Genomic DNA, 26,569 nt, shown 5'->3' on the forward strand with positions numbered 1-26,569 from the left:
CCGAATTGGGGGTGGGGGTGGAATAAAGGGGCAGGAAGGAGTGGAGGGAGAATCGGGGGTAGAAGAGAGGAGGGGAGGGATTGTGAGAGGTGAATAGGGGGAGGAGTGAGGTGAGGAGGAAGGATGACTAGGGAGTAGGAGTGAATAGGGGGGAGGGGTGAATATGGGGGGATGGATGAATAGAGGGGAGAGTGAATAGGGGGGTGAATAGGGGGTAGGGGTGTATGGGGGGTGAATTAAGGGGGGGGGGGTAGGTGAATAGGGGGAGATGAGGGGCTGGTTTAAAAAAGGTGATGGGAGATTGAGGTGGGAGGCATTGGGGGGGTGAGAAGAGAGGCGTGGGGGGAAGAAGAGGGCAGAAGGGGAGGGGCTCAGGGGGTGAGGGGGGGGAATGGGGGGTGAGGGGGGGGGAAATGGGGGGTGAAGGGAGGGGGATGGAGGGGAGGGGCTCAGGGGGGTGAGGTGGGAGAATTGGGGGATGAGGGGAGGGGGGATGACTGGATGTGAGAGAGGGGGATTAGAGGGGAGGGGCTCAGGGGGTGAGGCGGAAAAATAGCGGGGGGGGGAAAGGTGGGGGTTGGAGGAGAGGGGGATGGAGGGGAGGGGTATAAAGGGGCGGAGCATAAAGGGGAGGGGCTCACGGGGTGAGGCGGAAACGGGGGGGAGGGGTATAAAGGGGAAGGGCTGAGGGGGGTGAGGTGGAAAAAATGGGGGATGAGGGGAGGGAGAATGACGGGATGGGAGGGAGGGGGGACGTTGGAGGTGGGGGCTCCGCGCATGCGCAGTTGAGAGTTTGACAAGAGAAACGCGGAGTTGTTTTGAGGCTTTGCGGGCCGAGGCCGCGGCTGGTTTTATATAATAAGGAACGTTTTACACATAGAATTAAGATAACAACGAAGTCTATCGCGTATTTATTTTTGTATGTTTGTACATTTGTACTAATACCATTTGTTGCTGTGTAGAAGACATGAACAACAAGTTTGACGCGTGAGTTGATAGTCGTGGCGGCGTCAAAGGCGCTCGGCCTAGTCGTGGCTTCGATGCGGTTTAATGTTAGGCGTTTAATTATTTAAACCTTTAAAGTTGTTAAAACGTCAGAAATTAAACTTCCCATTTCTCGTAAAGGCCTTCTTACGCGAACGATAGCTTTGGAATTACATTGCTCCAGGGAGAGGCTAACTTTGCCCGTGTGAGTGAGTACATTGGTTGACATGTGCTCCAAAGCCCGTCTAACATTTTTCATTCTATCCAACGAGTCCAACCAAATGATCATGTATCTAATGTGTGTAGTTACACAGTGTCCTAGCTCCACGTGCCTTGTGTTTGACGCGTGTTTTGACCGACTAACATTCTACTGTATTACTCCCACGTTGCGTATTTGAATCATGTCTATTAGTGTACAGTAACCGTCTATGACCAATAGACCCGGAATGCGTCTCTTGATCTCGTAAGCTCAGCAACCTTGAGCCTGGATTAATGCCTTGTATGATCGACTTACCCCAGGGCACGGCTTCATTGTGGGTGGCACAATTCATTATTGTAACCGCGCGATTGTTAACCACCTACCACCCCGCTTAATTCACCAAAACTCACCTACCAGGGTGGTGAATAATGGTTAAATAATCCTATCCCCGTTACCCAGAAATCGATTTACGAAGTGCTACACGACGTGGCCATGAAACCCGTAAATATAAAACCGGCTGCGATGGTTCCGGCATGTACAACCTGTTTTACCTGAGAAATACAAGGTTACTCTTAAATTTCGATTTAAAGCTTTCGTGACTGCAGGGATTCATCTTCTTGGTTCTTTTGGTAAAGTCACGTAGAAGGGAAATAATAAAATAAAAAAAATGAAACATTGTAAAATAAATGTACTGTTTGATTATGTTTTACTTTTATTATTTTATTATTTCCCTTCTACGTGACTTACCGAAAGAACCAAGAAGAAGGTTACTCTTGTGTTTGGTTGGTTGTCCTTCACCACCACTCCACTCTTCCCGTACCTCCGATTAACACGTTTGGCTACGTACGACGCGAAATAATTTAAACATACAGTATATACATACAGACACCAAAAGTAGAGTTTATGTTCAGAGGTTTAAGTACAGATATGAGTACAGTAGTGCAATTGCAAACCACGTCAACATCCAGTTTTTTTTTTATAATCCACCACCGTATGAGGTCCCACCCAACACCCAGGGGGCATTGGACCATATTTGGCCGTACTTCACCATGCTGGTCAGTAAGTGTTGTTGAAGGGAGGTGTGGGGGGGTGGCTAGGTTTAAATACCCACACCGCCTATTATTACACCTGTTCTGTGCGCATGGTGGTCGGTCTTACTTAAGCACTTGTCATGCTCCGTCCGTTCCAGCGTCTGAGATCTTGGGAGAACGATCGCTTGCATCCTTGGTGATTTGTTAATCGTCTGTGTGGACACTACGATTGCAGGCAGTACAGCAGCATACATTGTTGTACTGTGATTCTATGCTCCCACCAACCTGCACTGACCACCGTGGGGAAGCCATGGTTAAATAACCTGCCATGACCCGCATTGACTTAAGGAGGCCCTCATCCAAACAGTGCGTTGACAAAAGGTCTGTGAGCACGTGAACACTGCAACATGCACAGTTTGTAAGTCAATATTTGGCCAATTTCAAAAACATCTTTTGTAGGATCCTGAACCGCCGTGTCAGGCCAGGCGTCTAAATTGTCATCTTTCTCGGTGAGCTGTTTTAGAATTTACTCTGCAGAAGGTTTTCAAACACCCTCGGCAAATTCTAGATTTGAAGCTTTAGTGTGACTGCGAGGATTCATACTCTTAGGTTTTTTCGGTAAAGTCACGTCGGTAAAATAAAATGAATAATACAAATTTAAATAATAGAAATAAAATGATAAATAAAAATAATAGAAATAATAATAGAAATAAATGTATAAATATATATATTTTTTATTTATATTATTTATTTTTACCTACGTGACTTTACCGAAAAAACCTAAGAGTATGAACCCTCGGCAAAGATAATGTTTATTGCAAGTGTATTATAATTTCTCGTTATTTGAATTATCCTTCTTCCTGTGGTTGCTATTTTTACTCGAAGTTCATTTCCCAATTCTATTCTTGGATTGGTGTGCGTTGCGTTGCTTGGAGCGCTGCTTGACTTGCAGTCAGATGTTCGTGAGTTCAAATTGCATTCTGTGATTGACTCAACCCATCAGCTCTCAGGAGTCGAATATTACGAATGTTCCCTTTGATAAAAGTCGTCATTGATAAAACTGCCCCTGCCGTGCTACCCGGCATGGTGAGATCTTCATTCAGCAGTGGACTGGCAAAGTGTCGTATTTTTTTAAATCCTTTATATTAAGTTCACTTGCTTGCTTGCTTGCGTGCTTACGACCGTGCAAATCTTTCGGTCGTTTTTTAACCCACTTCCCGTGATCCAATCGAGCTGACATTTTGCACACATACTCGTTGTGCGTGACAATTAATTTTCGTGAAATTTTTTTTTCCAAATTTTTACACTTTTAGGAAAAAAAAAGATATTTAATTACCAATTGCTTAATGGTAGCAGGCAATCATCTGACCCATAGGTGGCAGCCATCTCAAGCCAGAGGACGAGAGGACTCTAGCCGCCACGCATATAAAGGATTTATAGTGAAAAACTTTGTTTTTACGGGTTAATTTTTATGGAATGGGTTGTCACGTGAGGCATCAACATTCTTTCATGCTGTGCGGTTTGAACATTTTGTGTGATAAGGGCTCGATCATTACTCATTTCGAACGGGATTTTCATGTTTGAAAATTCGATAAGATAGTAACAACCCTGCTTAAACTATCAAATATCAATGCGATAGATATTGATTGTCTGTGTGTATTGTGTTTTTCAGGCTTAAAGATGATGATAGCGGAGACCATGATAACAATGAAGAAAATAGCACACAGAAAAACAGTGAAAAGGAAAAATCGCCAAATGCATCACGGCACAAAGTACGTGTTCTTCTACTTGACGTGTGGACGTGTTGTTATTCTTTACCAGGGATGGTAAAACCTGTTCAACGATGGCTCTAAAACAGAAGTGGTGGGGTTAATTCACCTGCTAAATTTAGCTCACGAGTGCTGCTTCAGGATGGAGGTGGTACCGTGGCTTGTAAGTGTTGTGAAAATTCAATGCTGTTGCATTTTTTTTACTGGCAAATGGTGTCTCGGACAAGTTTGTCAACTCGTAGTCACTGCAGCTGCCAGTCGGCTTGAAAATGTTTTTTTGACATTCAGAATGATTGCCAGTGCTGTGTGCCACTGCTCAGTTGTGGGGGAAAGTTGTTAATGACTTTTTAAAGTCAACGTTCAATAAAACTTAATGTTGGTTTAAGAGTAAGGGTTTCGCAAGTTGCTCCCCTCATGATTCAATACATTTTCGTGATTCAATTAAAACATAAATTACTACGTTTTAATAATTTTGTAGGGGCTGGAAGGGTCACGTGAACAAATTTTACATGCATTTATATACAGATTGTGAAGCATCGATTCTAACACACATTGATTGAATGCACATATTGTGAGCACAACATTCACTATGAATTGATTTGTCATTTCTTACCTTCCAAGAATGTTATAGCCCAGCAAACTATTGTGAGAAATATTATATGCAAGTATACAATTGTGTGTAAATACAACTTAAGCTCACCATTTATGCCACCTCAAAATAAAAAAAGGTCTGACCCAAGGGCCACTTGAGTGTAAAGGCATCCGTTTTTGGGCCTAATTGATTGCTGCTCTTAATATGATTATAAAAATACAAGTGTGCCTCTGCATATTTTTTACATTGTTTTTGTAAAATGAGCACAACTTTATCGGAAGTTAGCCATCGTTGGTATATGCAGAAAGTGGCCCCTGCCATCAGAATGTGGATTATGGTGCTACCTGTATACATTGTTGCCATGATTGTGAATGAGTGAAATGGCCAGAATCAAGATGTGGCTATGCAATGACAACATAAATGACTGACCATGAGCTGCTTAAACATTTTTCAATATTGGTCAAGTTGAGAGATAAATTTTGGGTAATGGGTTAGTTGGCATTAATCATTATTCTTTATAGAGATAAGGATAATGCATGTTTATTCATTTCAAAATCTTTAATAAATGTCGCGGGAGTAATTGCAATATATTGGCAGTCCTGAACGAGTGGTATAAATTCCTAATTCTTGTGGCTAGGACCAATCTCTTCGTAAGACAGCCACAATTGATATCCAACAAAATGGTACTAATTTTTTTGACTATGGAGGAATCCTATGTTGAGACTATACCAGCCTGGATTTGAACTTAGAGCCTTCTGCTTGTGGGTCAAGCACTCCTATTGCGCTCCCTTGCAGGCTCTTTATAGTTACCTGCATTAATTATTATTATGAAAATAAACATCCGAACAAAGTTGTTATTAGTTAAATGGCAGCACATCACGAGATTGATGTCGCATTCGTAAACATGCAGTTGTGTCCACGAATCTGACATGGCAATTGCAAGAGCATTGTCGCGTTTGTGAACACAAGGAAGCAAGGTCGCCTCTTCGTTGATAAACATCCCGCCGCCGGGTTGCAAGCTCGACGTCCGCGTGTCGCTGGCGATCGCGGTCGAGTTGGAGCCTCGACAAACGGGCCGTTTCTGGTCCCGCGCGAGGCTGTGCTTTGCACCCCGTGGATTATAGGAAGAGTGAATCAAATAGGGGTGTAGATTGGAGGCGATTCAGACGTGTTAATGCGGGTCGCCGTGGTACAGACGTACTCCCGCTTGGCTGTGTTGGCGTGACGTTGCGTGTCCTCATGGGACCAGTTCGCGTGTGCCCGACTCCCGCAGATCACGGTGCCGGGGCCCGGGGAGCACCCGCTGCAGTACAACTACTCGCTGTGGTTTTCTCGGCGGACCCCCGGTCGGCAGGCCTCCACCCAGAACTACGAGCAGAACATCAAGCACATCGGCACCTTTGCTTCCGTGAGCCCGCGCACGTTTCTTTGCACCTACGCCCCCCCGCACCCGGTGTACCAGCAGAGTGCGTGTCGGTATAGTATCCGTCAGTCGGTTCGCTTTTGACAGCCGCGGTCTGCTTCATTGAGACACGGCGATCTCTGCATATGGGTTTGTCCCAAGTCTCATTGACAGTAGCAGGCGCAGATTCGTCAGTGATTTCACGTATCGAGTATCGGCGAGGATGACTACTAGCTCTCGCCACCAGCTCGGTTAGGGACGTCTGCCTGATCTGACGTTGCCGGTGAACTTCAGGGTTTTACATGATATCCGTTTAAAGCTTCATGGGGAATTATTCTTTGGTTCTTTCGGTAAAGTCACGTATAAAGATAAAAGAATAAATTAAATTAAATACTAGCATACGACGTTTCGATTGCAACACAAGCAATCATCATCAGGTATAAATTAAATAGAAACACAAATCTAGTATACTTAGAAATGTAATGTAATACAACAGAGAGTCGGGTAACATAACAGTCAACACCCTATCTGGTTGATTACGTTCTTCCTGAGAATGCTAACATTTGAGAGAGAGATAAAACACGGAACCAGAAACATATAGACAGACATATAAGCAGACAGATATCACAGAGATACATAGAGAGAGCACAAACATGGTGAAGCATGTTTTGTGGATTGTGAGTCTTCGACTTCTGTTTAACGAAGTCATTGTCCTTAAGCCCTGTAGGGTGCTTTACTGCCCTTGTGAATAAATCAGAGCAGTCTAAAGCATAGTTTATTGGCCGTGTGTCTGGCAAACAATCGTGACTACTTAAGATTTCGGTGAACGGTGGTGCCTGTGTGGTACAGAGGTCGGAGTACTGAACTCTCACCTCCTGAGGTCCCGGTTCTCAAGTGTAGGGAGTTGATCGCATTAGCCTGGTTACCAAAGACTACACAAAACAACCCATTGTGTTTTAAAATGTGTGTATTTTTTTCATTATATATTTCGGTGCTGAGAATGTAAAAAAAAAATCACACTTGTGGTGTAATGAGGATAATGAGATCTGATTTAAATGGCTTGAGTATTAGTTCTTCGAATGCGTCTTTGGCGATTTTCTTTGACACAGGGTGTCGTATCTGCCCCCTGCAAGAGTTAACATCATTCCAAATTGAGGGCTGTGTCATTACGTCTGCATTAACGCTGCTCAATGCATCGGCGTGACGACGGCGAGACAGCGTTTGTTATGTCCGTGCCGTTTGTGTGTGTCTGCGTGCGTATGCGCAGGTGGAGATGTTCTGGAGGTTTTACAGCCACATCGTGCGTCCCAGTGACCTGACAGGGCACAGCGATTTCCATCTGTTCAAAGAGGGCATCAAGCCAATGTGGGAGGTGTGTGAGGGAACCTTAATTTTTTACCTTTCTATGTGTGCTTGCAAAATGCCACCAGGTGTGGTGTCAGCATGTTCGGTAGTCTCTCGATTATCCGCGCTAATGACGGGGAAAACGGCCGCGGATAATTCAAAATTTGCGGATAGTCCAAAAATATTCATAATAAAGGTTTTTGGGTTAGATCGCGTTATTTAGAAAAGTGTCACGTTGACAAATGACAAATAGTTCACTACTTTAGCCCACCGTTGTGTTGAGTGAATCCACAACATTTACAATTTTTTGAGTACGACGTTTCGCTGGTAATTACATCCAGCATCATCGGGCAATTTGCCAGAATAGTGATGCCCTCCACACATTTTTTTACTGATTGGCCGTGTCGGGTAGTGGAGGGTTGCGACAAATTTATAAATAACGCGATCTAAACCCAAAAACCTTTATTGTTAATACTATTGGTCGCGAAGGCCTACGTGTCAAAAAGTCCAAAATTATCCATTTTCCGTGAATCTTTATGCCAAAAACCACAAATATAGGTGTAAATTATGTTTTAAGTTAAGAAGGCCTACGTGTCAAAAAGTCCAAAATTATCCATTTTCCGCGAATCTTTATGCCAAAAACCACAAATATAGGTGTAAATGATGTTTTAAGTTAAGAAAATGCTGTTAATGAACAAAAAGCAGTAGTAAACAATGTATTGATCTTGTTTTATTACAAAAGTCCATACAAAAAGACACTTAAACGTGTTTGAAAAATCCTAAAAAGATTTCTGCTTCAATGCGTTATCGACCCGTGCAGAAGTCTTGGCCCACTAAGTGTGTAGCAGAGCCATGCCAATCAAAACCAATCTCCACTCACAGTTGTCAAGATATGCAACTACTGTACTGTAGGGGCGATCACTGAGAATTCAGATTAACCAGACCAAATATTTGTTCTAATGAATCACCTGACTTATAATAAACATTTCCAAGAATAACAATGTATAACTGTTTTTAGATTATTAATTTGGACTAAAGGGAAATATAAATTTGTTATTAACTTGTATAAAAAAATCTCAGGTGAGTGGTTCATCCGCAAATCGGATAAACCGCACGCAGATATCTTCTTGGTTCTTTCGGTAAAGTCACGTAGAAGGGAAGTAATAAAATAATAAAAATAAAACATAATAAAATAATTCTCACGACGTTTCGGCCACAACGCAAGCGTCGTGAGAATTATTTTATTATGTTTTATTTTTATTATTTTATTACTTCCCTTGTACGTGACTTTACCGAAAGAACCAAGAAGATGAATCCCTGCAGTCACGAAAGCTTTAAATCGAAATTTAACCGCACGCAGATAATCGAGTCTACTATTTAATATACGTACCCTTAGAGGGTCAGTGTAGAGTGTTTGCAACTGTGCGTGTATGCACATGTCTACGTGTCAAGGTTTAAGGGTTTCCTCGATTCATAATACCGAATACGTACATGTAACAGCCTTTTTTATCAGCCCGCTGCTGAGCGAGGGCCCCTCCCTCACACTGCGGGTCGTGGTTGCTATTTGACAAATACTTCGTGTTAGTCATTGGTGGTTCACAAAGGCAGGGAGGGCATAAGAACAGCATAGCAACAGGATTTGTTTCTGTACTGCTGATGTCCACTATGTGTAGCCCTGCGACACACTAACACCCACGGTATCCTGGGTGCCGTGGTGGTGAGATGTTTATTACCTCGTCAGGTATACTGGAGGTCGTGGGTTCGATTTCTATCCCGACGCCTGTATATTTGGAGTTTGCGTGTTCTCCCCGTGGTCGTGTGGATTTTTCTCCGGGTCCTCCCATTTATCCCTCCACATTATGAAATATGCGTTTAAGAGTATTTGGCTGCTATATATTTCCACGTGATAAGCCACGTCCGTTGGGCTATGATTTGTGGGCAGATCGCTTCTGACAAAGAGCTATGTAGGTCAGTGAAACTTAGCTGGTAAAATTAAAAAGAGTTTAGTTTTAACACCTGCTGTAACGTGGTGGTTGCCCCTCCCTTCCAGGTGTTGTTCAGGCTAAACTCTGATCCGAGATCTGACGAGCTCGGGCACATTCTGGGTGGCTTGATCATGGGCGTCGGTTGGCATTGTGGGTCGCAAAGAGATTTGGGTCTTGAATTTTGTGATTTAAAAAAAGAAGTCACCGGATAAATTTACGTTCTAACCAGTTGGGGAACCCATTCAGTTGCAAGCGTCTTTTGCAAGCGAGACCTCGAGTGGAATTGCAAATGAAATTTAAGAATACATAAAAAATACATCAGAAGAGAAAACAAAAAATGAAAAAGGCGTTTAATTAAATTAAATAGCTCATGTAAGTGCAAGTACCTCATCTAAACAATATGCAGCAAATATGTTCAAAATGTGTTAATTCAATTGTAATGACAACAATTTGAAGTAATGGAATTGTACTACATTTGGAGTAGCCTGCATTAACAGTTATACTCAAAATAACCACAATTTACATAGCATCTAAATGCAATAGCGTTTCAAGACACACTCACAAAAATAACATTCGGGTAGATGGGGGTGTGGGTTCGGGCGGTCAGGTAATCGGGCAATCGCGCGAGACGAGAGGGGAGAGCAAAACCGAGGCACAGACAACAGTCCAGGACGAAGCAACCAAGTCCCGGCACCAGCAAAGAGCAACAGCTGCTGCAGCATCCAGCGGAGCACCAATAGGATCAGAATCGGAATATTTATCCCGCAGGAATCCGATTGAGCGATACAGCTCTTTTTTTTTTTACACAGATGTCCAGTAGTTGGGTCACGGGGTAAGAACGTCACAACAGCAAACGATACAAAAACACGATAGGAGTGAAAAGTACAAGAAAGGTAAACAAATCGCCCAAACGCATGCAACTAAACCAGTGGTTCTTAACCTGGGTTCGATCGAACCCCAGGGGTTCGGTGAGTCAGTCTCAGGGGTTCGGCGGAGATTAAGACACACACCCGACTCATGATTGTCCACCAGTAAAACATATACCTATGTTTTTAATTTAAAAAAATCATATTTTATTTTTACAATTACGAAGGGTTCGGTGAATGCGCATATGAACTGGTGGGGTTCGGTACCTCCAAAAAGGTTAAGAACCACTGAACTAAACCATCCCCATCCTCCCAGGCAAAGCCCACTGAGGAGTTAACTTATTTTTCAAAAGCGACCTGACCACGAATGATAGCTCAATGAAGTGGCTTATCATTTGTACATTTATACCAGCAATAAATAGTCTAAACGCATGTTTATAAACCGTGCAGGGTGGTCAATGTATAGATACCGCATGGAAATGATTGGAAGAATATTTAAAATCAAAGACGATTGCGTTTGAGGGCAGTTGAGAATGGCAATCCTGTACATGAAACACTCCAGCAGGGGGCAGTACGACAAGCAAGATTACAGACCCGGTTGTCCATCGTTTGGGTGTTTCGTATGGAATCATGTTTTCTAAGAAATTTGCCAAACTTTTTAGCAGTGCCCCCCTTGATTGAGCCTTAAGTATTCCTCGAGGCTTTTCTCAAAGACCTCATTCATTTTGGTGTGCTTCTGCGGCCGTCTGGAACGCTCCTATAAGGAAGCCACTTTTACATCCACATTGAAAACTAATTTCTTTAGAACTGCTTTTTGTGTTTAGTTTGTTGTCCTTCCCCCACACTTCCTTGGATTAATACGGTTGGCTATGTACGGTGCGAAAGAAGTTCAACATACATACATGCATAATCTTGTTTGGCTGTTGGGGAGTGGTCGTGTACTGGTTAGTGGGGTGCGCTACGAACCCGGCGACCCGAGTTCGATTCTCGCTCACGGCCAACACCAGTGACGATTATCTAAACCGGTCCTTGACCTCCCTAAGGTCGACTCAGCCTCAATGAGTGCCTGGTGCGGTGTGTAAACATCGCCACTGGGAAGACAAAGGTGGCCGGGTGTGGTGCTGGCTGGCCACCCACCCCCTCGTGCGCTCGCTAACAGCACTTGCCCCAACAGTTTGTTGAAGGCTGCACGGGGGATGTTTATCTTTTAAATTTGTTATTGTTGTGACTTGAACTAGGACGATGCGAACAAGAGCGGGGGCAAGTGGATCGTGCGGTTACGGAAGGGGCTGGCGTCACGCTGCTGGGAAAACCTCATTCTGGCCATGCTGGGGGAGCAGTTCATGGTCGGCGAGGAGATCTGTGGTGCCGTCGTCTCCATACGATTCCAGGTCCACCCACCCCTCCTCCTCTACATTGATTTGCGCGACTGGACAGCGTGAAGCAAATTGGATGCACGTGAAATGACCCGTTTTCTGGTGTTTGAACCCGGCGTTTCAGAATTGCCGAATCATCGCTTACACAACACAGGCCCATTGAGTCGGCCAGACACTGCCACTTTTTTTCCGCGGTGTTTAAAAGAGGCGCTTATTTATTACTTGTCTGCAATCGATGGGAACCGGCTGTGTCAGCCCAGGAACATCCCAGGGAAGAGTCTGGGGGACCGAATGAGATTGGTTTAGCCCAGGAAATCGGCAACCTTCGGTTCCGGAGTCACATGCGGTGGCTCTTTAAGAAACAAAACTGTAGTGCGGCTCCTGGGATTCGAAATCAACGACGCTTTTAATGTTGGTTGCCGACTCCTAACGATGGAAGTCCAGTTTACCATGGCCAGGGGTCAGCGACCTGCCACTCCATTACCACCGTCTCGTATTCGCATGCATTGCGGTTTTTTAAGTATTGTGTGTTTTTACCGAATGAGAAAAAAATTACGTTGTTTTGCTCTCTGAGCCCTGGTATAGCCACATCTGGCTGCTCGTGAGACCACAGGCACTTGGGCTCAGCCTGGTGCCAGCGCACAGAGAGCACACTTACCCACTGGCTCTGTAAAAATTATAAAATTGTTGCCTCCCAATGTTAGGCAGGCTTTGGGTACAGCTTTTTAATTGCACATTTAGCCAAAAGTGTATATGGTCAAAGGATCCTCTTTGCAGGACACTGACTGAATGCATTTTCGCCTTGGAATATCCCCGCAGGAGGACATTATTTCCATCTGGAACAAGACTGCGAGCGACCAGGGAACGACATCGCGAATACGAGACACTCTGAGACGCGTGCTGAACCTGCCTCCGAACACCATCATGGAGTACAAGACTCACACGGACAGCATAAAGTGAGTCCCCCGGATAGCGCCGCGCCGTGCAAGCCAGCGCGGTCGCAGTCGGTGGTTAAACGGGGCAGTTGCCGACGCAGCGGACGGGGGGGGGGACCATTTTCAAAAGGGCGATGAAATCTGAGAGTCTCGACGGAGGCGTGTGGCGGGTTTGGCAAGCGGCAACGCAGTTAGCGGAATTTAATTTTGTCGCATGTGGTGGTGTCTTCTGCGGCACATGGCGTTCGCTTTCGTCGCTGCTTGAAACTCGCCGCATTCGCTGCCAAACTTATTGAAATAATTACTCTATGTTGCAAATTGGTTTTTATTCTGCCCAGATGCGAAGCCGAGCGTTGGAGTCATTTGGAAAATGTTTGGAGTCATTTGGAACGATGAAGCACTGCTGCTCCCTACAGAGAAACTGTTGGCTAAATTGTTTTTTTTATCCGTGTTGTGTAAATAAGTATCGTGTGATTGTTTTTTTTTCTCATCAAATCACGATACTATTATTACTAATGCGCTGTCACATTCGTACACTGAAACACAGTTTATCAACTTTGTTTGCCAATACTTCACATGAAACCTCAGTTGGTTACCGTTCTCTGTTCGGGCGAACACTATTCAAACATAGCACTCTGGTGCATCAGCACTGCCCCAGTGTTTTATATGTTAAAATGTGTAATTTGGCGTGTGTTCCAACACTGGAACCAAAACATGAGCATTCAGAGATATTGAAACATTTATCCTTTTTGCTTTTTGAAATGTAAAATTGGATTTGTGACTTTCAAATGTATTTACTTAAATCAGTGCATAGGGTAATTAAATACAAATGCTGTTGTACCATTGGAATAAAGACGTTTTAATTGCTCAATGTGGATTATTTTTGTCGTTGCAAAATTGAATTAATAACATACGTACGAGTATTTAATGCAATAGATAAGGGTCTGTGAGTAATGAGGGACGGTGGATGGACATGTGTGTTTCATCTCTGATGTCTTGTGTGTTGTTCACCGAGTTTCATCCTCCTGTTCAATTAAAATCTCACTCGCGCAAGACAGCCGGAGAGCTTTCTTGAAATGAGGAAGAGGCACATTGAGGAAGTGCTTATGCTTTCCTGTTGTGCTGCCATATTCAAGCCCTGATATTCAAACCCTGAAACTAAACTTTTTATTTTACCAAGTTCAAGTTCATTTATAAGGGTAAGGCCCCCACTGAGCTTTGTCGCACTTTTTCATAAGCGACCCGGCCACCACAAATGATAGCCCAATGAAATGGCTTATCCATTTATAGCAGCCAAATACTCAAAAGCGTGTTGTTTCTAAGTGTGGAGGGAAAAAAACCGGAGGACCCGGAGAAAAATCCACGCCACCACGGGGAGAGAGAATATGCAAACTCCAAATATACAGGCGTCAGGGAGCGGGATCCAACCCACGATTTGTTGTATGCCGGGCGAGGTCGTTAACATCTCGCCACCATGGCACAATACCTGGAACATGAAACAAGCGATTTAAAAGCAGTTACTGCAATTAGTTGAAAATGTGTAAAGTCATGCACAGCTCATCCATTTGAATGAATCGTGCATTTTTCATATTTATTTAGCCCATGTGGCTGGCTGCGTTCCACGCATTTCTTTTTTGCCACCGTGGGCCTTAAACCCTCGGGCACTTTTAAGTGCCAGGCATTGCCTGGTTACGGGACTTGGTTGAAAGTCGCTGAAACGTTCTTCAGTGTGTGACGGGCAAAATTAGATTATTTTGTTGGAAGGATTAAGTGGCTTGCTGCTTTTGGTCATCAACCGCAGTGTGTGAATGTCACTTCAGGAATAGAGATCCCGCAGTGTGTGATAGGTGCACTCACCGCTGACACAAGTGTGACGGTTTGCGCCGTTTCGTTATTTTGCAAGTGCAGTTTCTGGGAATCAACCGTGCAGACAATATTGGCCGCGAAGCCGTATCATCGGCGTTTCTCAACAAACTGCATTCACCTGCCTGCACTTTGCGTTCAAGTGCGTCCTTGATTTTAGGCCTATCGCTTTGAACGCTTTCCAAGGGCTCGTTGTGCTTCTGTCGTGTTTGGCTTTGGATCCTCGTGCGCGTTGGGGGTGGTGGGTAGGTGGCGCTCCCCGCATTGTGTCATACTCCCGCTTATTTTCTTTTCGCGTTGTGTTGAACACACGGCTTACATTTCTCCACCTTTTTCACACTGGGTTGCTCTTCGCGACTGCATCTGTTACCGTGTTGAATGGTGGCCTCAAATAGGCATCCCTGCGCTGCAATGCGGGGGAATGAATTATGGTACTCAAATGCAAGCTTCACAGTGGAAGATTGCTTATGATGATATTGTATATAATCTTTGTATTCCGGTTAAGGGGAATTTTTGAGTTTCAATAGAACCCTTAAAGGGAAACGCAACCCAAAAAACAAAGGGCTGTTCTCGTTACACACCACCTGGGCTGTGTGTCTCGGACTGCCTGAAACGAGCTTGAAGTTGTAATGACAAAAAACTTTAAAATCACATGCATTAGTGATGTCACTGCGTTGGTATTGCAATAATTAATTTTAACCTCGTGGGACTTTGGTCAAATGTTGTACTTTCATAATGATGGCCATTAGGTTAACCAACACAGTTTAAAAGAACGATACATTGAGTTTGTGTGTGTGAGCAATATCACAGTAATATCATCAGTGCTGTAACAGCGACCATGATTGTGATTTAAAAAAAAATCCTCCTTTACAAAACTTTAAATTTGTGTTGGACATTCTGGAACGCGCAGCCTTGGTTTGTGTACACAAGACCTCGAGCTGAATTTGTTTTTTTTAATGGATTTTTATCATCTTAGCCAGAAACATTTCTGCAGCTGTTTCCTGCTGTTGCCAGCCGTGCTGAAACCCCCGTGTAACTGTGCACCCTCTCGCAGAGCCTGGGAAGACTTCCATGAGCTAGTCAACAACAGATGAGGCTTTGGGCCTTAAGCCTCACGCGTGGGGCCTCCTCCAGGTGCGAGCGAACGGGAAGTTCTCCTATTCATATTCTTAGGTTTTTTTTGGTAAAGTCACGTAGGTAAAAAATTAAAATTAATAAAAATAAAAATCACGACGTTTCGGAGGCAACACAAGCGTCCGTCTTGAGGTGGAACCGTCACAGCACGATAGCTGTATCAAGTGAGAGAAATTCCAAGAAAACAGTCCTTGTATATATACTGGTTGAGGGTGGGAGGAGCCAAGGTAGGCCCTGAATATTATTTTTAAATCCTTTATATTAAGTTCGCTTGCTTGCTTGCGCGCTTACGACCGTGCAAATCTTTCGGTCGTTTTTTAACCCACTTCCCGTGATCCAATCGAGCTGACATTTTGCACACAGACTCGTTGTGCGTGACAATTTATTTTCGTGAAATTTTTTCCAAAATTTTACACTTTTAGGAAAAATATATATTTAATTACCAATTGCTTAATGGTGGCAGACAATCATCTGACCCATAGGTGGCAGCCATCTCAAGCCAGAGGATGAGAGGACTCTAGCTGCCACGCATATAAAGGATTTATAGTGAAAAACTTAGTTTTTACGGGTTAATTTTTGTGAGGTTCGGTGCGGCTGAAGCACGCTGCTAGGAATGAGCCTTTGTTGTGTAAACTAGGTGCGGGTGATGTAAAGGTGCGTGTAAAAGGGACTGAGCGTTTTTGTTGTGTAGAGATGATGCGGCTGAAATCGCTCGCTTTTTTGCACACCCTCTGCTGTGTCCCCCTCCTCCGCCGCGCCTGGCCTGGCCTATCGTGGCTTAATTGCCAAGCAACTAAAAGCAACGAAATTCGTGATCGCGGCAACCGAGCGGAGTTTCTGCGTTTCCGCATCGTGGGAAGGTGGAGCATTTTATTGTTACTCGCCTCGCTGCCTTTGGTTTTGAAAGTTTTTTTTAACGCTTTTCCAACTAAGATTCTCAAAGCATCCCCTGCATTTCCTTTGTCCGTCATTCCGTCCATCCGTTTATGACAGGGGGGAGGCTCTGCAACTCAGAAATAGAATCCCGTGTGAACCTACCTGCAGCGTAAAGTTGTTTTGTGCTGCTACTCAGGCCCTGTTGAACACTGGTGAAATTTGTTAAAAGCATTGGCCAAAACGTGGAGACACAAACCACGGGAAAAAAAGTCCAATTGCAAAACATGCAGCGAACTCATTTTGATCCGACGGCTACCACCAGCTCCGAAGAGAAAACGCGTGTTAGAAAGCATCGCTTAATCCATGCACGTGCATGATTTATTCATAACTTGTGGCCTTTTTCTTTTGCTCAAACTTGGAGGGATTCTCAATGAGAGATGAAACTTGTGCTCCTTGCAAAAGATTGGATCGGGGGTCTCCAGCCAGTAGATTGCACGGGACAATGTTCAGGGCAGAGATCAACAAACTCTAGTTTTGGAGCCTCACTTCTGGTCCGCTTTATTTAGTTTTTCCTGCAATGAAAAACTAAACACAATTTCATTTATTTGTGGAAGTATGCCGTGCATATTTTCTGTACTTTAATGGGCACGGCAAGTATAAGGCCAAACCACAATGATCTTGATCTCGAATAAAAAGCTACCACTTATCTTTTCGCACCTCCAAATATTTGGCATCGATAGCGTTTGTGTTTGCTTCACTGCGCGAAACTAAATTGTAAAGCAACGTTCGTATGCCAAGTGCTCAACGCAGCGGCACTAATGAATGACGGTACATGCTGTTTGATACTGGTAGGAACCTCCTGGTTACACCAGCCCACAGGGGATTATTCTGTCCGTCCGTCGTGCATCCAAAAATGGGAGGGGTGGGGCTGGGTGGGGAGGGGCTGGGTGGGGAGGGGAGGGTGGGGCTGGTTGGGGAGGGGCTGGTCACCCCGTGGTGCCCTTATAAAACTCAACGTTTAACCTACTCACGCCGGCTTGTGCCCGCCCTCACAGTCGGGCATATTTGCGGAATACACCACGCCGCCGTTGACCCTGGCCATTGACCGAGCAACCCAACGTTCCTACCAGCTCCCTCCACAGGAATGTGTTTCATGATCTGGTGCTCATTTCGACTCGTTGCCGAGTGGTGTGGCCTCCTGGTGTTGGGGTACTGTGATATATGTGTGTGTTTTCACAATAGCTTCCTGTTTTAAGAGAGGTCTGTGATTGGATGGAATTTGTCACATCATATCATATCTTTCACCGCAACTGAAAATTATTTGAAATAAAAAATAATAACACTCGGCTTTAATTATGGTTGTGAGTTGGGTAATTTCTTTGGGAGAATGCATTCATTTAAATTCATCCTCTCAATTGTGTGGTTTTGCAGGTTTCATTCATGAAACAAACTTGGAGGTGCAGCAGACATGGGTCTCAGCTAGATTTTGACCGATTGTAATGAATTGCTTAATTTCTTTTAAATTATTTCAAAATTTAGAACTGCATCCTTATTTCTGTATTTCACATTTACACTGCATCTCGTGTTAAGGCATGTCATGTCCCAGAATGCAACTGTGACATGTGTGTGTGAGCTCGGTTTTGCATTGCTTGTTCCCATGACTTTATTTTATTGAGTGTGCATCGCACGCCCCGTCATGTATTACGGTGGCGTCCGCTTTGATCTGTGTTATCGCATTGCGTCGTTTATGTCAACGCTTTATAACACATGCTTTGTCGCGTTTACACATTAGCTCTGTCCGTCTGCCTGTCCATTCTTAGCGGGAGGCAATAACTTGCTTAAAGTTGATCCAGTGAGAAAGAAAGAGTAGGATACATTTGCATTACTAGCAGCAGGGAATTTACCCTTCTATTAAAAACAGGCCAAGTTGAAGAAAATTGTTGGCCCAAAAATTTGGGACACACAGACCAGATCAATAAGGACTATTTAAATATAGTCGACTTGACTCTCCGCGTGCGGTTTATCCGATCGGCTGATTAACCGCGCACCTTAGATTTTGACGTAAATTAATAATAACTCATGGATTTCCCCTTAAGCCCAAATAAATAATCTGAAAATAGTTATACATTGTTATTCATGGACATAGTAATAGGTTTTTACCCTTTCAACTGGTACAAAAACTGACACCTTTATACAAGGCATCATGTTTGCAATAACCACAACACAAGCAGTCAAAATGCAAACAAAAAGAAACAACTCTGATAATGATAATGTATGCACTGTCCTTGAAGTTGATTGGTCCACACCCGAGACAGCTTTTCTTAGAGCCTAGTCTCCATTGGTGTTGGACCAGATGACGCCAAAAGGAGGTCTCAGTGATTCATGGACATGTTTATTACAAGTGACGTGTTTAAACTGAACAAATATGTTGCTCCGGTTAATCCGAAATCCACGTGATCGCTGCTACAGTACAGTAGTTGCCATATCTTTACAACAGTGGGCAGTGGGTGGCAGAGTTTTATTGATGTTGATTGGTGTGGCTCTGCTGTCCACTTAGTGGGCCCGAGTCTTCAGCGCGGGCAAATGTGTTTTTTGGCAAAGGGATCTGTGGAAAATGCATATTTTTGTATTATCCGCGATTTTGAATTATCCGCGGCCGTCCACCCCATCATTAGCGCGGATAATCGAGAGTACTGTACAGTAAAACCTTGGATTGCGAGCATAATTCGTTCCGGAAACGTGCTTGTCATCCAAAGCACTCGTATATCAAAGCACTCGTATATCAGTTGTGATCACGTGACGCTCGGCAGACAAAGCGTATATACGTACTGCTCATATTGCAAGACCTCGCTCGTTTATCAAATTAATATTTATTTTAAAATTTAGCTCGTCTTGCAAAACACTCGCAGACCAAGTTACTCGCAATCCAAGGTTTTACTGTATATATATTTGTGTGTTTTCCATAACAGCCACCGTCTACTTACATCCTGCTAGTTACAAACTCGTGACGACGGGACACGTGGTGGAAAGTGTCAAATAATCTATGTGCACACGTGACTTTTCCGAACTAATTTTAGAGTTCTGACCTGCTTGATGAAACAGTTTTAGCTCTGGCTGCTTCATTCGTTCAGTGAAGGAGTTTTTGCTGTGACGTCTGTAAAGCAACGTGGAAGGTTTTCTCTGGAATGGTTAAACATTTCCCGCGCGGCGCCACATTAACGATTTACAACCATGCTCTCTCCGCCACTTTAGACAGGTGTTTTTTCTTTTTGCCGCGCTAAATTTCCTGTAAATAGGCACCGGACGATCGAGATATGTGGCTGCCGTTTGTCGCCTGTGATGTTTCTGTGTGATTTTGTTGAAATTGCCCGTATTCAACAGAGTGCTCGAATAAAACGGGATAGCTTTAACCGCAAATAATACTGTGGGTGTTTAACATCAGCCGTACATTTCTCTTGCATGGCTTGACATTAGCCAATTTAAATATTTCTTTTTTGCAATCCCCCCCCTGGTTGTTTAATGGAGACTTACCTTTGATTTTTTTGGCATTTCATATTGGTTTTTAACAATTCTGATCACACTGGCATGGATTGGCTGTGCTAATGCCTTACCGTAATGAAGACATTAAACCATGCAATGTATGCCGATAATATAAAATTACGACCGAAGGGGGTGGTATGGTACATCAATATAATCTAATTATATTGCTTGCGGTGCTTGGATCGATTGGCATGCATTAAGAATCCATTTTTCGATTGATATATTTTGTATTTAATGTCTTCTCAATCACCTCTTGCAGCCACGATAGGCGCTACCATCCACCATAATGTTTAAAGAATAAATTCTTGAATCGAATCGTGACAAATCAACAAATCGCAGATGCCCGCTGAATCATTCCACACCCTGTACACGCCAGCGTTCAGTACCGCAAGTGTCGTCGATGGAACATTTCTAAGCCGTAACATTCCTGCTGACCGATGGTGACCGACTGCATTCATGTGTTGCAGGGACAACTCAAGTTTTCGCAATACGGAGGTGTTCCGCAGGTGAAATCCCATCGTGCGAAATTCCTCATCCACCCTCCTTTCCTAGACCTCACCGTTGGCGCGTTCCTACCGGCGAGGGTGGGCCAGGGCGGTCCCACGAAATGCTGCCCTCTCCGTTGTCTGCAGAGCCTCTGCGTCCTTGTGGGAAATGCCCTCTGGTTGTCCCGATCGGTTTCACAAGCATGCCCCCTCCCCGGGGTGGCTTGCATCAGCCAGCATCAGTTTCTGAGCAACTCTGTACGTGTAAATTATGCCTTTTGTCGTGTCCCCGTAATCATGACACGGCTTTCGAAATGCGGAGCAGTGGTCTCTTAACGGGCGCGTAGCGGTTCGCACGCCAGCTTCCTGCACGAATCAACGCTTTTTCAGGGCGTGTGTCGGGGGGGGCCGCGGTTCTATTCAAGAATCGATAAATTTTTGTCTCATTTGTTCCGCCTCTGTTACATTCTCATAAACTCCCATGAAATTGTAGCTAATTTGGATACATCAAATAATGATCAATTGTTGCACTCACGATTCGGCGCGCGAATGACGAGCGTAAGGACTGATTTTGACCGATGAGTGAATCGTTACATGCGTAGAAATTAGATTTTTTAATTTCTCCGCATTCGCCTGCCTACCGTGCGCACGACGAGCATTGACAACTCCTCGTCAATTGGCGTCTTGCCGTGTGGCTCATTCAGAAGTTACAAACAGGAGGTTGCCAGGCGCTGTTCACAATAAAAACAAATATTTGTCACTGAAGTGGCAGATACGTTAGCGGGGCATTTGTTGCGGAATTTGCAACACAGAAGACTACACGGATAGAATGATGTGGATTCGTCAAAGAAACTCGAGAAAAGGCATCGAGAGAGTTGCGAAAACCAAGTGCCGATAATGCCAAAAAACCCACCTCTCCTAATCAATGCCACTATTTTTTAACGACCCTGTTTTTCCCCCCGCCCCCCTCCCCTTTATGAAGCGTCGCACACCCTGGGTTTTGCTCGTGAAACCGATGTCCCTCCCCCCCTCCAACGGACGCATCTTAAGCCGCAGTTCCGCCCACCCTCAGAAGTTTGCTGTGCAATTCATCAGCATTGACGTGAAGCATTGGGTTATATTTTTTTTATTTACAAAAAATAATCGTTTTGAATTCCAGTGCTCCCTCCCCACTTTTGCGAATCGATGCAAAGGAGCCCCCCCCCCCCCCTCGCTTGTGCCACAATTATTCGCGATGAAAACAAAATTATCGTGAAAGAAACTTTTTTTTTGTGACGCCCACGAGGAATCCGACCAGACAGACCTGGGGTAAAATCGTAAATTACGAAAACAAACTCCAACATTGTTCGGTGAATTCACGGCGACATTGTGGTGAATGACAATTACAATTGTAATTGAACACAGGACTGTAGCAAACCCTTTGAATGATGGGTCACTCTTAATATAAAGGCTTGTATGGCATTACATACAGGGCTCTATATAGAATTGCACGTATGTGTGTATATATGTTCAGTTTGTATATATATGCAGTATTTGCATTGTGTAATATATGTGCAGTGTATATGAAGAGGCTCGCATATATATACTATATAGAACATGAAGGTCACAGTTTTAGAGAATGCGAATAACGTACGGACCCAATGTTTAGCTTATTGGAAACTCCGTTTTGTGTATTTTCATAACGCGTGGCATGAAAATACACGGCTCATCGACATGTGTATATATAGTAGATGTATGCATAGTTTTAGGAGTTGCTGGCAAATTTCACTTGATGAATGGAAACATTTGGCAAGTCCAAGATGTAAAGGTTAAATCCATCGGTACACACTAAAGGGCATTCTGGACATTTTAGTAGGCACGACCAAAAGACGCCAATTTGTCAATAGTAATAATAATATATCCATATGTCAAGCCACTGCTGAATGAAGGCATCCCCCATGCCATGTCGGTGATTGCTGTTTGACCTTGCGTCTCCACGCGGGTCAGCGCGGGTTCATGAAGTTGTGGGTGAGTGCCTCAGGACTGATATCACTCGGCATAGGGCGCCACGGTGGCTAGGAGATGTTAACTACCTCGCCTGGTATACAGGAGGTCGTGGGTTCGATCCCTACCCTGACGCCTGCTGCTGTATATTTGGAGTTTGCGTGTTCTCCCCGTGGTCGCGTTGATTTTTCTCCGAGTTCTTCGGTTTTTCCCTCCAAATTTAGAAACATGCGTCCGGGGGTATTTGGCTGCTGTAAAATCCCACGTGATAAGCTGTCATTTGTGGCCAGGTCGCTTCTAAAAAAAAAGAGCTATATAGCCAAGTGGGCCTTACCTGGCAAAAAAAAAAACTACAAAAAAAACTTGAAGGCTGAGAAAATGTTCTCCGCTTGGCAGCAACAGTTTTAGATTTGAAGCTTTTGTGACTGCAAGGATTCATACTCTTCGTTTTTTCGGTAAAGTCACGTAAGTAAAAAAAATGAAATTAATAAAAATAAAATAATAAAAATCACGACGTTTCAGAGGCAACACAAGGCTGTATCAAGCAAATCTGGCTGTGATGGTCCCACGTGATGACGGAGACTTGTGTTGCCTCCGAAACGTCGTGATTTTTATTATTTCATTTTTATTTCTTTTTTTTTTTACCTACGTGACTTTACCGAAAAAACGAAGAGTATGTAGCAACAGTTTTGTTTATGGTATTTTCACGTAACCACGTGTTCCCAGAGGCAATGTCACACCTGGCTCCCATTTTTTGTTGTTGTTGCATTGGACACGAGCACAATCCGAGCAAATTTTCCCGCAGGTCATCGCGCTATGTTTACAAGTAATCATCAATGACAACAGTAGGTGTATAATAGCACGGGCCGGAACATTCCATCGCTTCGTACGTAGACGGGCGTTCAGGGTGGGCAGAATTCACGGTCGGTGCACCACCCCTCGTCTAGACCGCAGCACAAATGGGTCCAACATAGGTCGATCGGGCAAGTCTCGCGCGGCGGAGGGTAAAGGTGCCAATACTCTGGCCCATTCCAAGAAGTTTAGCCTCCAGAGAGGGGGGTCTCATTGTGGAGTCCCTTCTGCCAGCAGTGGCACGAGCAAGTCATTGCAGGGTGCACCTTGACCTTTTGTTACAGCATCTCGTAACAAAACATATCACGAGCGACTCATTGCAACAGGTATAACAAAGACTACCTTTGCTTTCTTGCCGTCGCTGCTTCTGCTTGGTGTACATGTCTTTTTGTACACAGTGTGGCGCGTTTACTAGATTGTATTGCACTCCTCGGAGATGACGCTTTGGGTGACTGTTCGATCATTAGAAATCCTCGGGTTTTCATCTAAACGTAACAACCGTGGATGATTATTCCACCATCGGTGTCGGAAACATTTTTTAGAAATGCGGATTCGGAAGAGGTTCTTGAGCTCTGCGTGGTTCGTTCTTAACAATTACGGGACGCGACGCTGAATGCGCTCGTATGTTCACATTTGGTTGGGTTTTGATTGTATATTTTTGCAGTGGCTAAATTACCTTTTGTCTCTGGGCAGCCTTTCTCTGAATTTCATTTTGGTGGGGAGCCAAAGGTAATGTTTAAACGGAGAACCCACCGTTGCCCCCCCCCCCCCCTCAATATTATCTAATCTTTTTTGCTCGCGCAGTGTTTACCCATGACGTGTACGTGCTGCAACAGAAGTGTCTGCTATCTGAAATACTCGGCTGCTATCGCCCGTACCGTACAACTTTTTGGGCGATAGATAAGTCCAACACGATGACCGTCGGCACGTTGCGATTCAATATTTGAAATACCCCAAGCATTGAAATGCGGTGCATCGCGCTTTGTCGCAAATTTGACTCATCATACATAGAGGTACAAATGGATACGTGAAAAGGTCGGATTTGTGTTTGTCTACAGATAACGACGGTTGCACCGTGCATAAATACTTGCACGGTGGTGTTGGGCAGGTAATTGGTCAGGGAGAATATATGTGGAGGTAAGAGTTGCGACGTAGCAGATAGTGTCGCAATCGGCCCTCTGAAATATTGAAATAGGTAATGGCTATTCTGGTACGGACAGATGTGGATTGCAGGAGGGATCCAGCAAATTAGGGGTTTTCAGACATTGCTGTTCTCTTTGCAGGTATCCCTCTATTTACGAAAGGGATGCGTTCTTCAAAAAACAAACGCAAAACGAAATTGCGTCAATCAGAAATGGCTTTCCCATTATTTGAATTTGAAAAAGGGATGTGTTTCGGACAGTCATTCCAGCTCTACTCCATGCCTAAACAAGTATAACCCGTGGCGGCTAGAGTCCTCTCGTCCTCTGGCTTGAGATGACTGCCACCTATGGGTCAGATGATTGTCCGGCAGCATTAAACAATTGGTAATTAAATATTTTTAAAAAATTCCCTAAACAGTGTAAAATTTTGGAAACATTTTTTTCACGAAAATGCATTGTCACGCACAACGAGGCTGTGTGCAAAATGTCAGCTCGATTGGATAACGGGAAGTGGGTTAAAAAACGACCGAAAGATTTGCACGGTCCTAAGCAAGCAAGCGAACTTAATATAAAGGATTTAAAAAAAAACATCCATCTATATCGCTTCTCACAACACAAAAACGACAATAAGTAAGGACACATTAAAGCGATTGAATAATGATGCATCTGAAAGCAAGATAATTCACCTTTTTCACGGAACTCGCTGAAAGATCTGCACGTTGAAATGACTGGCAAGGTGATGTGGAGGCGTTGCTCTTGCACTGCAGGGAGATCGTGACGCTGTCGCGGACGGACGACGCAGCCTCCCGGATGGTTCGTGTTTTGTGATCTCACAGCGCGTGCCGCGGTGAAATTTCTTCGACACGGAAAATTCGATTTCGCTCATCGAAAAGTGTCCGTAGTTTCGTCAGTTGCGCGAACGCGAGATTTCGTAATTCGCGGGATGCCTGTACCTGTGTTGAACATTATAAGAGGATAAGGGGTATGGGGGGGGTTGCTGTTAAACTTAAGCCACTGCAATCAAAGTTCTGTCTTTAATGAATCAGCCACCACTTCCACGCAGGGCCCACATAGTTGGAAGAGATCAGGCCAGTACATCTAGACTCACGATATCTTAAAAAAATTGAAAATACTCAAGATGTTCGTCCTATATTAATACTGAAGGTGTATCAAATCGTAATTTCATGTAATGGGTTCATGAAATATCTGGCAGCCAAGTGGCGTCCACTAACATTCCCCGCAGTGTAAAACAAAATAAGCGATATTCTCGGTTCTTTCGGTAAAGTCACGTAGCAGGGAAATAATATTATAATAATATTATAATATAATATTATAATATAATATTATTTCCCTTCTACGTAATATTATAATATTACTTTTCCGAAAGAACCAAGAATATGAATCCCTGCAGTCACGAAAGCTTTAAATCGAAAAATAAGCGATCTTGAATCGTGATCCTGATGGTGACTTTTCATCGTTTCACCAAGGGGTTGAATAGTTACACCTCTCATAAATAGAAACAACTACTTTAAAGCGATTCCAAAGTTGCCATGTCTCGTCATTTGAGTTGTTAAAATAATCTTCAACTGTTGTGTTTGAAACCAAGGAATTGATTTGTCATGGGGTTTATTTTGTAGTCGTGGTGTTTTTTTTGCAATTTCATTTTTTTTAAATGTGGGTAAGCGAGGGTTGGAAATTGAAAAAAAAGTGTTGACACCTCCGCTACGCTGATTGTAACAATGTATACATGTTTTCAAACACTGGTCAACAAGTATGCAGAGATCCCGTCAGCCAAACGTTAGCTTTATTTTTAAATATATTCTGAAAGAAAAAAACAATTTTGCCTGCATTCCGGTCCACACATTGAATTGCTAATTCTCAAATCATCATCATCATAATCGGTTCTATGCAGCATCGTGAGTTCTATGCAGAAAGCTCATTACGCAAGACGTCCTAAGTTATGGTTGGCTTTTATTGAATAACATCCACAGTAATTTGGTTTCACAGATTTCTGTCTTTCGTTGGACATTGCCGTGAGGCCGGATCGCGGTGAAAAATTATTACATGCCGACCGAGCGCGCGGTATTTGAGTTGGAGGTTGTGGGAAAGCACTCGTGTTTGGCCATATCTCACCTTCGTCATTGCTTTTAATGGAAATAACATAGCACTTTTTACTTTTCATCGTAATAAAACGGAAGCCGGTACCGTGAA

The 26,569-nt window shown here is 43.9% G+C and overlaps 1 protein-coding gene across 10 annotated transcripts; it reads left to right on the forward strand.

The window, feature by feature from the left end:
* The first annotated feature begins 755 nt into the window (after window positions 1-755).
* EIF4E2 (eukaryotic translation initiation factor 4E family member 2) lies at window positions 756-26,569 on the forward strand. Of its 10 annotated transcripts, none has more exons than XM_078618138.1 (8): window positions 756-987; window positions 3,887-3,986; window positions 5,825-5,983; window positions 7,245-7,349; window positions 11,411-11,563; window positions 12,368-12,504; window positions 20,364-20,402; window positions 25,126-26,569. In XM_078618138.1, exons 1-8 carry the CDS (start codon window positions 968-970, stop codon window positions 25,184-25,186), a joined length of 774 nt encoding a protein of 257 aa, XP_078474264.1. In that variant the 5' UTR covers window positions 756-967; the 3' UTR covers window positions 25,187-26,569. The 10 variants fall into 10 exon arrangements, with proteins under 10 accessions (XP_078474264.1, XP_078474266.1, XP_078474267.1 ...); XM_078618140.1 differs by having other exon boundaries at window positions 5,849-5,983; XM_078618134.1 differs by lacking the exon at window positions 756-987 and adding an exon at window positions 1,956-2,238 and having other exon boundaries at window positions 5,849-5,983.

Source organism: Lampetra planeri, chromosome 56, assembly GCF_965212315.1.
Source record: "Lampetra planeri chromosome 56, kcLamPlan1.2.h2, whole genome shotgun sequence".
NCBI lineage: Eukaryota > Metazoa > Chordata > Hyperoartia > Petromyzontiformes > Petromyzontidae > Lampetra > Lampetra planeri.

Bases quoted from the DNA above. Each gene is read 5' to 3' on its own strand.
- EIF4E2 (XM_078618133.1), top strand. From the start codon at position 2,087: ATGTTCAGAGGTTTAAGTACAGATATGAGTACAGTAGTGCAATTGCAA. The intron at 2,239-3,886 runs GTCAGTAAGTGT...TGTGTTTTTCAG, and splicing joins GGCCGTACTTCACCATGCTG to GCTTAAAGATGATGATAGCG. The intron at 12,505-20,363 runs GTGAGTCCCCCG...CATGTGTTGCAG, and splicing joins ACTCACACGGACAGCATAAA to GGACAACTCAAGTTTTCGCA.